Here is a 15,308-nt window from a genome sequence, read left to right as displayed (position 1 = left end):
TACCAGTATATATATTATGTCATATATTGTATTTAAAAAAAATAATAAAATATGGTGAAAAATAAAAAAAAAAACATGTTTTTGGACTTTTACTTGAAAAATCTTTTACTTATCTACAAAAGCTAATGAAAAAAACTGCTAAATAGATTCAAAATTTTGTCCCGAGTTTAAAAACACCCAGTGTTTACATGCTTTATTGCTTTTTTTTGCAAGTTATAGGCCTATAAATACAAGTAGGAAATTGCTGTTTCAATATATATATATTTTAAATGTATCAATAGTGACATTGTTACACCGTTATCTGTCATAAATCCCCGAAACACACCTAACATGTACATATTTTTTAAAGTAGACAACCCAGGGTATTCAAAATGGGGTATGTCCAGTTTTTTTTAGTAGCCACCTAGTCACAAACACGGGCCAAAGTTAGCATTTATATTTGTTTGTGTGTTAAAAATGCAAAAAACGCTAACTTTGGCCGGTGTTTGTGACTAAGTGGCTACTAAAAAAGGCTGAACATACCCCATTTGCAATACCTTGGGTTGTCTTCTTTCGCAAATGGTATGCCATCATGGGGCTAATTCTCATTCCTTGGCTACCATACGCTCTCAAAGGCAACCTAACCAATCTGACAAATTTCAATAAAAAAAAAAAAAAGTAAAATCAAGCCTTATATTTGACCCTGTAACTTTCACAAACACTATAAAACCTCTACATGTGGGGTACTGTTATACTCAGGAGACTTCGCTGAACACAAATATTAGTGTATCAGAACAGTAAAATATATCACAGCAATAATATCCTCAGTGAAAGAGCTGTTTGTGTGTGAAAAATGCAAAAAACTTCACTTTCACTGACAATATCATCGCTGTGATATGTTTTACTGTTTTGAAACACTAATATTTGTGTTCAGCGAAGTCTCCCGAGTAAAACAGTACCCCCATGTACAGGATTTAGGGTGTCATAGAAAGTTACAGGGTTAAACACAGTGCTAGCAAATTAAATTATCTGGACTTTTGGCCTGGGTTGGCAGGCAGGTCCCTCAAATTGCAATCATTAAAATTACTTAATTAGGTAAAAATATTACATAAATATGCACGTAGAATTTTAATATATATACATATTTATATATTTGACGTCTACGTGTATATTTATGAAATTATTTATGTAATTATGTATGTGGACATATGTATATTTCGTATTATTTTTATTTATTTATTTATACATAGATATATATATCATTACATTCTAAGTATATTTTGATATAAATATATATATATCAATATCAAAATACTGTTAGAATAAAACTGAATATATATATATAATTTTTTTTTAATTATTAAAAATTATTTTTATTTTTTGTTATTTATTTTTATTAACATATTATTTGTATTTTATAATAATATATATATACCATATATATAGTTATTATATATATTGTATATATTCGTGTGTAATTTAAATATAAGTGTATTTTTATAATTATATACGTATATATAAATATAAAAATACACTTAGTGTGACATTATATATATGATATATATACATATATTATATATAGGTATATATAGATATAATACATGTATATATAGCATATATATACACATATTATTTTTTTTTTTTTCACACAGATTTTTTTTTTACACTTTATTTTGGATTTTTCACTTGCAGGGAGACTGCCTGTCAGCACAGACAGTCCCCCTGCAGGCAGACACATGGACACCTATTGCGGTCATGTGATCGAGTGATCACATGGCCGTGGGGTCCTGATCTGCCGAAGGGGGGCTGCCTGGGCAGACAGGCAACCCCCCTGGACCGGGTGGAGCACTGATCGCCGCCGTGGGACCGACGGCGATCAGGTAAGTAGCCCAAAACCGTTATGACGGTTCAGGACCGTCAGCGGTCCAAACGCACGTTTTACCGCTGACGGTCCTGAACCGTCAGCGGTCGTTAAGGGGTTAATAACTGCATAAAATTAGCTTAAAGGACCACTATAGGCACCCAGACCACTTCAGCTTAATGAAGTGGTCTGGGTGCCAGGTCCATTTAGGATTAACCCTTTCTGCTGTAAACAACATTAGGGTTAATCCAGCCTCTAGTGGCTGTCTCACTGACAGCCGCTAGAGGCGCTTCTGCGCTTTTCACAGTGAGAAGATGCCAGCGTCCATAGGAAAGCATTGCAAATGCTTTCCTATGAAACTGGCTGAATGTGCGCGCGGCTCATGCGCATTCAGCCGATGACGGGAAAGGAGGAGGAGAGTCCGACTCTGGAGAAAGGCAAGTGATTTAACCCCTTCTTCACCCTAGAGCCTGGCGAGAGGGGGGCCCTGAGGTTGAGGGGGACCCAAGGACCCTATAGAGCCAGGAAAAAGAGTATGTTTTCCTGGCACTATAGCGGTCCTTTAAGCCGCAAACACTAAGTTTTGAATTCTCACTTTAGAATAAATAACCATGCTAGTTTTAGTTCAATGAAGGTTTACAGACTTTAAGTTTAGAAAACGTTTTATTTCTAAATTGTTAAATATAAAAGACATGTGAAAAAAAAACAAAGAAACGGTCTATGTAGTCCTGTTTATAGGGAAATCACATGCACACATTTAAAAAAATAAATAAATAAAAAAAAAAAACATGATTTTGTATATTTTCTGCCAGGTGTAGGATGCATTTATTGCCCTTTTCTTAAAGCAGGGATTGAGGGCACATGAGGGCACATTTAGCAACCTGAGATGAACCAAAAGTGTATACAGTATGTTAAAATACATAGGCACTTTTTAATTCAATATGAGAACCAGCTCGGCATTGCATTATCACTGAAATATCCAAAAGCTCTCTTGGGACCAAAAAATACTGTTACTTTGCTATGGCAGTGCGTATTGGGGTCTTCTGTTAATTTCTAATTTTAATGTATCTGTTTGCTTGGTGTAATTTCATTTCTAAATGTATGCACTACTAATATTTTTGTTCATAATACATGTTCTTCTATTAAAGGACAGCCTTCGCCTGGTATACAAATCACGTTACTGACAAGGCATACCTAATAGTGGGTATTATAGTGTTTTTATATGGATTAATGCTAAAGTATATATATATTTTTTTTACTAAGGTTACCTAGGATTGTCCATATTCTTTTTCTGGGGGCAGCTTTCATACCAGTATGGTTTAATATGGGGAATTTATCATGTGTTTTGAGTCTAGTGCAGACAAAGTGAATTTTAACTCCCAATGAACCAGGTCACACACCTGCATACAGTGACCTTGGGCGGGACACCCATGAAGTAGAAAAAAAAAGTATAAGCAGTCAATTTAACACCAGTGTTTGCGCAACTTATATTATTTTGTCATGCAAGGAGGATATTTAAACCCAAAAAGTAACTTTTTTTTTTTTTTTTTTTAATACTGAATATATACTGAGCAGTTGTCTATATTTAAATGACAACCGCACAACAGATTTGCCCTAAGCGTATAAGAAACACCTCACTATGACTTCCAGACTTTACATACTACAGAAAAAAAAAAAGGTTCTTTATTGATCGGAATATATTCATTAACATGCTCAGTATATTTACCTATGGGTAAAACCTTTAGGCAAACAAGTCATATTTGTATAATATTAAAAAAAAAAATCTCAATACAAGCAGCATGATTTGCAATATAGTAAACCAAAATGCTCAGAATAAAACACTGCAAAACAGCATTTATATTTAAATAGCTACAATGGTTTTGTTCCTTAAATGGTATTTAATTCAATTATAGTTATAAGAGGAGACATGTCCAATAATGGAATCAATCGGGGCCACATGTCTTCTTATAATAAACTAAATTGATGGACTCCATCATTGATCATCAATATTACTGCACCAGTCAACAATTCAACCGGAAGAAGTGCATTATCTGATGTTGCAGGAAAACCCCATCACTAAAAGGCCAATGATTGATCATCTGCCAAACCTGCTCGCACTTCAATGTCTCAGCTTTCAGAAGTCAATGTTTTTTACAACGTTATATTTAAAACAGAAGAACTCATGGATACTTGCAAAAGCAATTTTTTTTTATTTTTATTTTTTTAAACAGGCAGCACTTTTTGATTGCTGGAGAAGTTAGTTTTTCGTCCTGACACAAGACATTAAAAAGGATCAAGACAGCTATACTGCACTCCTACCTTCTACAAAATAAAAATCAGAAACCCTGAGCTATACATCTAGGAGATGCCAGGTACTATCTCATGAAAGGAAGACTCCTGGCATCATAACCACTTTAACTTATTGAAGTTGTAATGCACCATAACACCATTCAGTGTTAAACCTTTTTCTGTATCCAGGCATCAGTGACTTGGTGTCAAATACTGGTACCATTAGGAAAAGGCAGCACAAACTACTTGAAAAATACTTCTAGGGGGAGGGGGGCTCTCTCTTCTACCTTAAATTATTTTAAACTATGCTTCCCAAGATGCTTTAGGTGAAAGCATAGCTTACAAATATGGGAGGTGCCAACATTAGTCATCAGTGAGAAACACATATTGAGCTTACATTAAAGGGACACTATAGTCAATAGAAGAAGGCTACCAATGTCAAGCTATATCAGCAATCGAATCGAATGTCTTTAAAAGAAATGTTATACTGAGAAGAGAACACTCTACTGATTTTTTTCCTATGGTTTAGAAGATATACTCCCAAAGAAAAACATGTGAAGCGCTTCAAACTTTTTGGCCTTCTTTTGGAGATGTAAGAAGGCTAAACGTGATTTCTCTTTACAGCCTTTGTAAAAAAAAAAAAAAAAAAAGATATAAAGATAAATAATTTCTCCCTTCATATTTTCTATTTGTATATATGAAAAAACAGCTTGCATAAACTGCATGGCTTCCCCTATTTTCCTGACTCAGTCTTTCAGTCTGTGCCGGAGTACAGACCAATCAAAGGATCACACACAATCACGGATTTCCAATACTTTTCAATGAGCTGTAGAACAGCTCATTGAGAGTGGGGGAGGTAGGCACGGTCTAGCTCAGCTTGTTCCGTGGAGCTAACGGAAGTGGAAGAAAACCTGGGGAAGAGTCTATGCGCCCACTTATAAAAAAAAAAAAAAAGTGCCAATTTCTACTAAAATGGCCAATTTTATACATTGTTGAAAAAACTGCAGACACATAAAACACTTCGACAAGCTGATGTGCTTTTAAAAGGAGGAAAGAAAGAAAACAAGGAGTAGAAAAAGGTACGGGATAGGAGAAAAAGCACTTCCTGTACCCCCTTTTTTTTTTTTTTTTTTTTAAACTAAACTGGGCTGGAAGAAAAATATGTAAGAAAAAGATGTCTGTTTGCATATAATGATAAGTATATACATAACACACACACACACACACACTACAGAGCTGCATATATACATTCAAATTAGAATTAGTACAAGTAGTATTAACTTATTAAAGGCACGGGTTAGTCTACACAATATCATGATAGAATTTGTATTGAGAAAAACCCGATAAGCCAGTAATTATTTTTCACAAACATAATACTTACTTGGCAATTTTTAAGGATTTAAGGATTCTTTCACACTTTCCAAATATTTATTGAAGTTACTAGTCTATGCCAATTAAAGGAACAATGACAAACCAATCAAGAAACCTCAAAAAGAAAAACATATGGGAAAAATACACTTTAATTTTAAATCCATCTTAATTGGCTGTACAGCACATCTAGGTTGAAATTCAGAGATTAGCTTTTTTTTTTTTTTTTTAGAAAAGAGCACAGAGTCTTTTGTACTGCAGGGGTGGTTTGAGAACCACAGTTCAAACCATATGTGTATGTCGAATAGAGGCAAATATGCACACAGCATGACCAGCTGGTTCTCTACACTAAACAATCAAAAGGTCAGGATACACTTATGGGAACCAGAAGAGCTAGAACGAATTACATAAACTAGCAAATGAGAAGTTTAAAGATTTAAATTTAAGATAAATGGTGAGATCACAAAATTAAATAAATTAAAATAATAACATTGATATGTTATATTTTGTTATATGACATTGTAACCTGGCTCTCTGGATGTCATTAACATGTACAGCAAACAAATCATCACTTATATCCTTTGACTGCCAGATTAATTTGCTTGCCCGCTTGACACATTGAAAAACGTCTAAAATATCTTGTCTTAAAAATGGTGCACACCTTGATATAACCAACGACCAATAAGTTAATAAAGGGGCGGGACAGGGAGAACACGTACAGGTACACCACCTCAACCCTACTGCACAAACAAATGATGTTCAAAGCACAATCCGCATATTGCAAATAACGGTGTGACATTTATATATAAAAATTTAATTAATGAGGTTTCATAACTTAATACTCTGAAATACAGGATATTCATTAAAACAAAGCACTAAATTTCTAGGTATGATGTATTGTTAGATAAATTTTCTTTTACGTGAAATGCAGCTATTGTGATATAAAGATTAGTATAAAATGCATACGTAACAGGAGCACAAAACATATACTGTATGTGTAATTATGACATTTAGAGGGGCCTGTATAAAAAGAGTCTGTTATGAAAGTGGTGTATACAAGGAAAGGAGGCAGTCACCAATGCAATGTGCTAGCTGGTTCCAGTGGTTTTAGTAGACTATTTTATTATTATTTTTCAGAACACAAGGCTTTTTATACATTGCCCACAAAGCTTTCTCACCATATATTCGATTGCTAAACGTGCAATGAACATTTTTTTTTTATCATTTATGTTTAGTATATAGCCAAACCATTAGAGACAGTTACAAAATATATAATTCACAGGCAAGCAAAACTTTTTATGGTGCTGAGCACTATATAATTTCCTAAGATATCCCACTAAAAGTGAAGTTTGGTTAACATATATCACAAAGACATAACTGGGCTACAAACATCTTGTTGTACACAGTCAAAAGATGAATTCAGAAATTGTACAACTTATTCAAAAGCCACCACCCATCCAAGTCCAGATTATATGTCATTTATAAAACAGGGGAAGTGCAGTGAATTGCAAAATTTAGGCAACAGTAGATTTGTAAAACTAATGCTATTCAGCTATAGTAAGCCAAGTCTAATAATTCTGTTTTCAATTCACTACAATTTGCAGACTTCCTAAAGATTAAATATGAGCAAAGTGAAAATCAAATAGCAAATGTATACAAACATGGCAGATATGGAGAAATGTGGCTATTCTCTCAGTTTAACTATTACAGCCTAAATGTTACCATACAAACTTAGATTTGTTACAATTCGATGTTTAGTGAATAAACTCATTTAACGGAATATGCACAGACATGCAATGTAGATTGTAGAAAGAAAATTTTACAAAACGTTTCTTTCAGAAATATCAAATGTCAGATTTCTGAAATAGATAAATAAATGGTTTCCACAAGGGTGTCCCTCCATAAATCTGAAATATGCAGTCCTGTTTTTCATCTGCACCAAATGTTAGCAGCAGTGACATCGAATACACATTATTACATTATCATGTGTGTCTAAGGGAAGGGTCATGATTTATACTGCAAAACGATATTTAAAAAACAAAAACAAATAAATAAATAAAAATAAATAGAAGTAAAACATAGGCTTCAAAATAAAAACAATGCCACAGAAACATCTTGGAACCAGAGCGCCCATAATCAGTGGAAGCAGAGATTCTTGGTTTTAAACTTAATTACACAACAAAACAAAGCACATCATACTAAACCATCTATTTGTAATGTAGATTATTTGTATTATCCACTCTAATATACTGGCATTAGGCTCATTAACTTATTAAGTGCCAAAACAAAAACAACTATTCTTGCATGGCAGGAGGCTGAAGAAAAAAAAATAAAAAAAATAAACCTATGTTGGCAAATAGATTGCTTAACACAGGGCTGGTCAAAAGATAAATATCTCCCCAACACAGTTGTAGGTCTATTACCCCAATGATGCATTGCCAGCCTTAACTGGCAAGGTATCCTGGGTGATGTAGTTCTATAACAGCTGGTAGGTATCAATCTTCTGGCCACCCCTGGCTTAATGATTATCCAGTCTAACTATTAAATATAGCACTTTGCTTTCTAACAAGTGTGACACCTCTAGCTCTGGTGGACTACTATTACCAGGATGCCCAACCAACATTGCTGGCTGGCTGGTATGGGAAATATAACCCATTACAGTTTATAATAACAACAACGTTTTATTTACTTCTTTAAAATCACCAGCCTAGCATGGATATATATTGAGTAGCTATACTGGTGATTTCTAACAACTGTGACACTTCCAGCAGTAGTGGACTACATTTACCATGATGACCAGCCAGCATGGCTTGCTGGCTGGCTGTCTGTCATGGGAAATATAACCCATCACAGCTTATTATAGGAATAATTTTTTTTTTTTTTTTTTTTTTTAATCACTAGCCTAGCATGGATACTGAGAAGAGGAAAACTTGCAGCTATATTATTGATATCTACAAAATAATATTAAAAATCTATCCATCCAGCTGTGGTGGAATCCATATCCCATGACTCTCAGCCGGCACAGCAGGAGGTCCAGATGCAGTGTATGGCTGTAACTGGGCAGAGCTGGGTCCCATTCCCCATGCACACAGTACTCAGTGAGTGTGAGTGCTGTCTGTGTAACTCACCCAGGCTGCCGGTGAAACCGTCCATTTTGTGCTGGGTGCAGTGCGTGTCCTGATGGGGCTGGCAGGAGGAGGCACCTTCCTGGATGGGGCTGAGATGGAGAGTCTCTCTCATTCAGTCACCTCCAGGCGCTGGAAGGCCTGACCCCCCGGTCTGTCCGCTGTCTGTGTGTCTGTGTGTCGGTGAACGTGGACAGTATGTGGCCGCTCTGCTTCTCCCTGCGCTCCCGCCTCTCACACTCTGCAATCTCCAGCCAGACTGCCTTCAGATCCACCTCCTGCTGCTGCTTTTTTTTTTTCTTTTTCAATAAAACAAGCTTTATTTTAACACGACAATGTTTACACATGTGAGTCCACCTGTACAAGTAATAATCCTTATAATGTTTTACTCTTTTTCTGTCACCACATGATGTAAGTGACATTAGTATGGCCACCCATTAAGGCTGAATTAGCTCAGATACCACTTCATTTGTAATACAATTACAGATTTACATTACAAATATATAATCTTCAAGGGGATTCTAAGCAGTGTAACCATCACAGCTCACTGTAGTAATGTAACCTAGAGTCCTAATGGTATCTTTAAAGGGACACTGTAGTTACCAGAACAAATGTAGCTTAATGAAGCAGTTTGGGTGTATAGATCATGCCTCCGAAGTTTCACTACTCAATTCTCTGCCATTTGGGAGTTAAATCACGCCTGTTTCTGTTTATGCGGTCCTAGCCACACCTTCCCTGGGTGTGACTGACACAGCCTGCATGAAAACAAAATAGTTTAATTTTCAATCAGATGTAACTTTCTTTAAAAGTTTTTTGTTTGTTTTTTAACTCCTGCTCTGTAAATTGAACTTTAATCATACATAGGAGGCTCCAACAAGGTCTAGCAAGTCATCAACAGAGCAGGATATAAGAAATTGTACATTAAACATAAATTGTGATAAAGGAAGTATAAACATTAGATGACTCTTTACAGGAAGTTAAAACACACCAGGAAAAACAACTAAACTTGGGGTCTGGTTGGTGTTTCCACCTTCCAGGCCTCTAGTTTGAGTGTAGCGCTGTATAGATCTATTAGAAAGGAGGGAATAAAACTTTTTTTAACAAACAATTATTTTTGGTTTAATAACGATTTTTATTTACAAAACGTTGGTACAGCAATGGGGACCAGGTTCGCTCCCAGTTATGCCAATCATTTTATGGCATTTTGGGAACACACTTTTATTTTATCTAGCAGTTACTGGGAAGCGAACCTGGTCTCTTATAAAAGATATATAGACAATATATTTTTTGTATGGAGAGGTACGGAGGAAAGCCTCCAATCGTTTTTAACTTTTTTAAACACAAACGACTGGGGAATTACCTTAACGTCAGAATATAGCAATACGAAGGTCAGCTTTCTAGATTTAACAATATATATAGACCAGGACCAAATTAAAACAAAAACCTATTTCAAACCAGTGGATGTGAACACCTATATTTTTCTTAACAGCTGCCATTTCTCCCATGGTTAAAGAATATCCCTAAGTCACAATTCCTCAGAATTCGTAGGAACTGTACAGACATTAACACTTTCCAAACTCAAGCCACAAAAATAAAATCACAATTTATGGAAAAAGGGTATGAGGAGGAACATCTTTGTAAGCTAATGGAAGAAGTAGAACGGAAAGGGTATGAGGAGGAACATCTTTGTAAGCTAATGGAAGAAGTAGAACGGACAGACAGATGCAAATTACTAAAATATAAACAGAAAGACAAAAACGAAACACATAACGTATCTTTTATCTGTAACTACAACCACAACAGTCGAAAAATCAAACAAATTATCAACAAACACTGGCCTATCCTGAGGAAAGACCCAATGCTACACACAATTTTACCAGATATACCAAGAATCATACATAGAGGAGCACCAAATTTAAAGCAAAAATTGACCCATAACCACATCAGGGAAAAAAATTTTTTTTGGATGTGGAAACTGCCTGGCGTGCAGGAGCAGTGAGCACTAAGAGCGGAAAAAGGCATTTAATCAAGTTTCAGGATCCAAAAAATAAAAAAGAATACAAAATAAAAGATATGGTAACATGTTTTTCAAAACGAGTTATTTACGTTCTGAAATGTCCCTGTAATCTTCTGTACGTCGGGAGAACTAAAAGACCATTACAAGTTAGAGTAAATGAACATGTACGCAACATTAGAAAGGGATTTGCTAAACACAGCGTTCCAATACATTTCAAGGAAATGCATGAAAGTAACCCTGAATTTTTGGAATTCTTTGCAATCCAGAAGATAGAATTAAACTGTCGAGGAGAGGATGAAATCAATAAATTGGGACAAATAGAGACCAAATGGATTTTTAATTTAAACACTCTAGCTCCGTTTGGTCTGAACGCGGATTTTGAACTGTGCCATTTTTTATAAATTCTCTTTTTTATAAATTCCCTTTTTTATAAATTCCCTTTTCTATAGAATCCATTCTTAATTTCATTTTTATTATTATTTTTATTTTTATCTCTATTTTGTATTTTCATTTTTTCATTTTGATTCCGATTTTATTTATTTAGGTATATATATATATATATTTCACTTTTGTATTAATTTCCAAATCTACATCTTTGTTGTTTAATTTTTATATTTATTATTCATATTTATTTTTATTTTTATTTTCAATTTCATTTTTCTGTAACTTTATTTCCCTTTTTATTTTTAATTTTATTTTTATTTTTATATTTATTTTTATTTTTATTTATTTATTTACTTTTATTTTTATTTCAATTTTATTTTTATTTTTATATCTATTCCCATTCCTATTTTTATTTTATTTTTATTTTTATTTCTAATTATATATTTTTAGTTTAATATTTTAATTTTAATTTTAATTTTTATTTTTTTCTTATTTTTATTTTTGTTTTATTTTTTCCATTTTTGCATCTACTTTCTACCTCACCTCCATATTCAATTTACTTTTCATTGTTCAATTACTATACCAAAATTGATAAGTTTACTTACAAGCTCCCCCCTATCATTTTAAGGATAATAATTTATTGATTTTTTCTTCCTCCTCCAGCAATATCTACCTCTATATATATTCATTGATTTATTTTATATTTCACACTCTGTATTTAATATAGAAAAACTGCACATGTATTTTCCATTAAACCTGAATATTTATGAATAGTTATGCATGAAAAATACACACAAGCATTCTGTATATAGAAGATGTACTGTAAGCACTTTTATTAAAAGTTTGGGATGTAAAGCCAAGTCATATGTAGAAAAAATTTGTCTATTTATACAAGGATGTGATATACCAACAAAGGACATTAAAAAGGACTTTCATTTCGCCCCATATATCGACGAAATTAACCGGAAATGACATTAAGTCTAGGAAGAATCATGGGATTTGAAGTCCCAGAAACGCCGGTCCGGAACGGAAATGACGTTACGCAATATCACGGACCGGAACGGATATGACGTCGCGCAACCAATCAAGCAGGCACAAACGGACCGACCAATGAAAGTAAAGGCGGGCTTTTTTGAAGACATAAAAACCGGAACAAGCAGCACACGAGTACAGCCGACTGAGGAAGCTAATTACAGCGAAACGCGTCTTGGCAGAAGGAACGGAACTTCTACTGATTATTCTACATATTATTCTACACATTTTTTATTTTCTAGTTCCAGTATTACTTTTTAATGTTATTTTAATGCACTAATTAATAAATAGATTTATATATTTTACTGTATCCTGCACTTGCTTCCAGTAAGGGGAAGTGTCACCCCATTTTGACACTAAGCCTGCAAACTTAGAGCCAGTGACCAAAAGGCTCTGGAAAAGGTGAGCACCCTTCTAAAACACCTATATACTTCCAAAAAGTGTTTTTTAAAATACTACACCTAGAGTCCCCGTTTTTTTCCCTTTTGCCTTTCCATACTCACAATGTGGAGACACATTTGAAGCAAGAATCTCAAGGAAGAGGGGGAACAAAATGGGTTAAGCTGTCTACCTTAAAGACACTGAAGCCTGGACGTTTAGAGCCTAAAATCTCAAAAGGCTCTAAAAAATGTGAGTAAACTAGAACTCACTACAAATATTTACTGACTGGGATTATTTTGTATATCTCTTTTATTTTTTATGTACACCCCCTAACAAGCAAATAAGAGGGGTGAGTTTACATATACTTAGTTTCTAATAGATCTATACAGCGCTACACTCAAACTAGAGGCCTGGAAGGTGGAAACACCAACCAGACCCCAAGTTTAGTTGTTTTTCCTGGTGTGTTTTATCTTGCAGTGGGATATTGGGAGTACCCACATAGTGTATATAGCAGCTAAAGAATACACTACATACATTATAAGAAGCGCCAACCACAACCACACCTATTTGTGTTTATATTCTTTACAGGAAGTGTTTAGAAAGGCTGTGTCAGTCACATGCAAGGAGGTGTGGCTAGGGCTTTAAAAAACAAAATGATTTAACCCCTAAATGGCAGCAAATTGAGCAGTGAGACTGCAGGGGCATGATCTATACACTATAACTGCCTCACCAAGCTAAAGTTGTGCTGGTGACTATAGTGTCCCTTTAAGTAAAAAGCCACAGGCGTTACAGTGCAGGGTGAAAACTCAAATTTTCTTTTATTATAATCCAAAAGACAAAACAAAGACAACGTTTCTGCCGAGGGGCCTTAATCATGTAATCACGTAGCCATACATGATAAAGGCCTCATGGCTGAAACATAGTATTTTTGTTTTGTCCTTTGGATTATAATAAAATAATATTGGAGTTTTCACCCTGCACAGTAAAGCCTGTGGCTTTATACTTCTGGATAAATATTGGGGGCAAGGGAATCTCCAACACAGAGTTTCTGTGTACGAATACACTTGAGTGCAGTATCCCACTACCTGACTGATGCTATCCCTGATTGAATGTCAAATAATTTGGCAGCTCTGATAATGCATGTTTAACAATAATACGTTATTAGTGGCGAATATGTCCAACTGGTACTGCAAGGCTGCTGACTTGATGGGTGGATTAGCCATCCACTCTAAACCAGTCATGGAGAAGGTAGTCACCAAGTGTTGTTGACAGCCCCATATTATTTCAATCCAGTTCTAGAGTTTGACATTACACCAAGGAAATCACATAAGCACTACGACAGGCTGTAGTGGCACTGGTTATGCTACTTGGAGTGGATATTTACAAAATACAACACATTCTATTGGTAAATTTTAAAAAGTTGTTGATTTTTGCAAAAGCCCAAAGAGTCAGCGCAATTTTTATAATTTATCATTGTCACTAAATAGGGACTATCCTTTTTATGGTCCCACAGCTGTTGATAGCCTGTGAGTCAGCCTTCTTCTTGTGGATCACAAGATTTGATGTATGGATGGTCCAGCGTCGCTGGGGGGGGGGCGCCAGAGGGGGCCATAGCCCCCCCTACTTCATGTTGTGCCCCCCTGGCACCTCCCCAAATGCCAGCAACCTGCTGGCCATGTGCTTAGATTATATTCCTTCGGGCTGTAACAGTCTGTGACAGCCCGAGGGAATGCAGGACAGTGCAGCTCAGCTGGAGGCTGGGGGCCTTCTGTGGCCGGAGAGAGCACTGACAGGCTCTCCGGCACAGGCCCCGCCCCCACACAAAGCCCCGCCTCCCGCACATAAGCCCCGCTGCTGCTACAAAGGCCAGAAAATGGCTGACCCCCAGCAACAGGTAGGCAACAGTGTGTGTGTGTGTGTGTGTATATGGACTCAGCAGTCTGTGTGTGTGTGTGTCTGGACTCAGCAGTCTGTGTGTGTGTGTGTATGTGTGTGTGTGTCTGTGTGTGTGTGTCTGGACTCAGCAGTCTGTGTGTGTGTGTGTTTGTGTGTGTATGGACTTAGCAGTGTGTGTGTGTGTGTGTGTGTGTGGACTCAGCAGTCTGTGTGTATGTGTGTGTGTGTCTGGACTCAGCAGTCTGTGTGTGTGTGTGTGTGGACTCAGCAGTCTGTGTGTGTGTGTGTGTGTCTGGACTCAGCAGTCTGTGTGTGTGTGAGGACTCAGCAGTCTGTGTGTGTGTGTGTGTGTGTGTCTGGACTCAGCAGTCTGTGTGTGTGTGTGCGCATGGACTCACAAGTCTGTGTGTGTGTATGGACTCAGCAGTCTGTGTCTGTGTGTGTGTGTAAGGACTCAGCAGTCTCTGTGTGTGTGTGTGTCTGACTCAGCAGTCTGTGTGTGTGTGTGTATGGACATACACTATTTATATGTGCACAGAGGGCCCCCTGCTACCTGTACAGTACAATGAAGAGGGGGCCCAGTGTGGTGGAATCTCGGTAAAAATAAATTTAGTAGGCCGAGATTACCACGTGGCATGTGTACATGCATATACTGGTGTATCGGTCGGTTGGTTGCACGTGGCAAAGATATGATCAGTAGTGTACGGAGCATGTGCGAGAATACCGGATGTAGTATTCCCCTCCTCCATTGCGCTGGGCAAGCCATGCGGTCAAACAGGAAGTTAGTTCTTGTTCGATTGATTGGGTAAGAGTATGTGTGGGTGGAGCTTATTATGGGAGGAGTTACATGCCTATATAAGGAGCCTACACTATTGTCCGGGGCTCAGATCTTGTTGTATTTTGGTGACATTAGTCCCTCTGAGTCCCGTTCGGTGAATCGAATAAAGAATCTCTTCCTTCCTGAAGAAACCTGTGT

The 15,308-nt window shown here is 36.3% G+C and overlaps 1 protein-coding gene across 4 annotated transcripts in view; it reads right to left on the bottom strand.

Moving 5' to 3' along the window:
- EML4 (EMAP like 4) overlaps positions 1-8,881 on the bottom strand; it is a 125,672-nt gene extending 116,791 nt beyond the window's left edge. For all 4 annotated transcript variants that reach the window (XM_063443891.1, XM_063443892.1, XM_063443895.1 and 1 more), the window contains exon 1: positions 8,626-8,881. In XM_063443891.1, the coding sequence (XP_063299961.1) occupies positions 8,626-8,737 (112 nt within the window). In that variant the 5' untranslated portion in view covers positions 8,738-8,881. The remainder of the gene's footprint in view (positions 1-8,625) is intronic.
- Between the last annotated feature and the right edge of the window lie 6,427 nt (positions 8,882-15,308).

Source organism: Pelobates fuscus, chromosome 2, assembly GCF_036172605.1.
Source record: "Pelobates fuscus isolate aPelFus1 chromosome 2, aPelFus1.pri, whole genome shotgun sequence".
Lineage (NCBI taxonomy): Eukaryota > Metazoa > Chordata > Amphibia > Anura > Pelobatidae > Pelobates > Pelobates fuscus.
The sequence above is the reverse complement of the archived record's forward strand: the minus strand, read 5'-3'. Positions and strand labels throughout refer to the sequence as shown.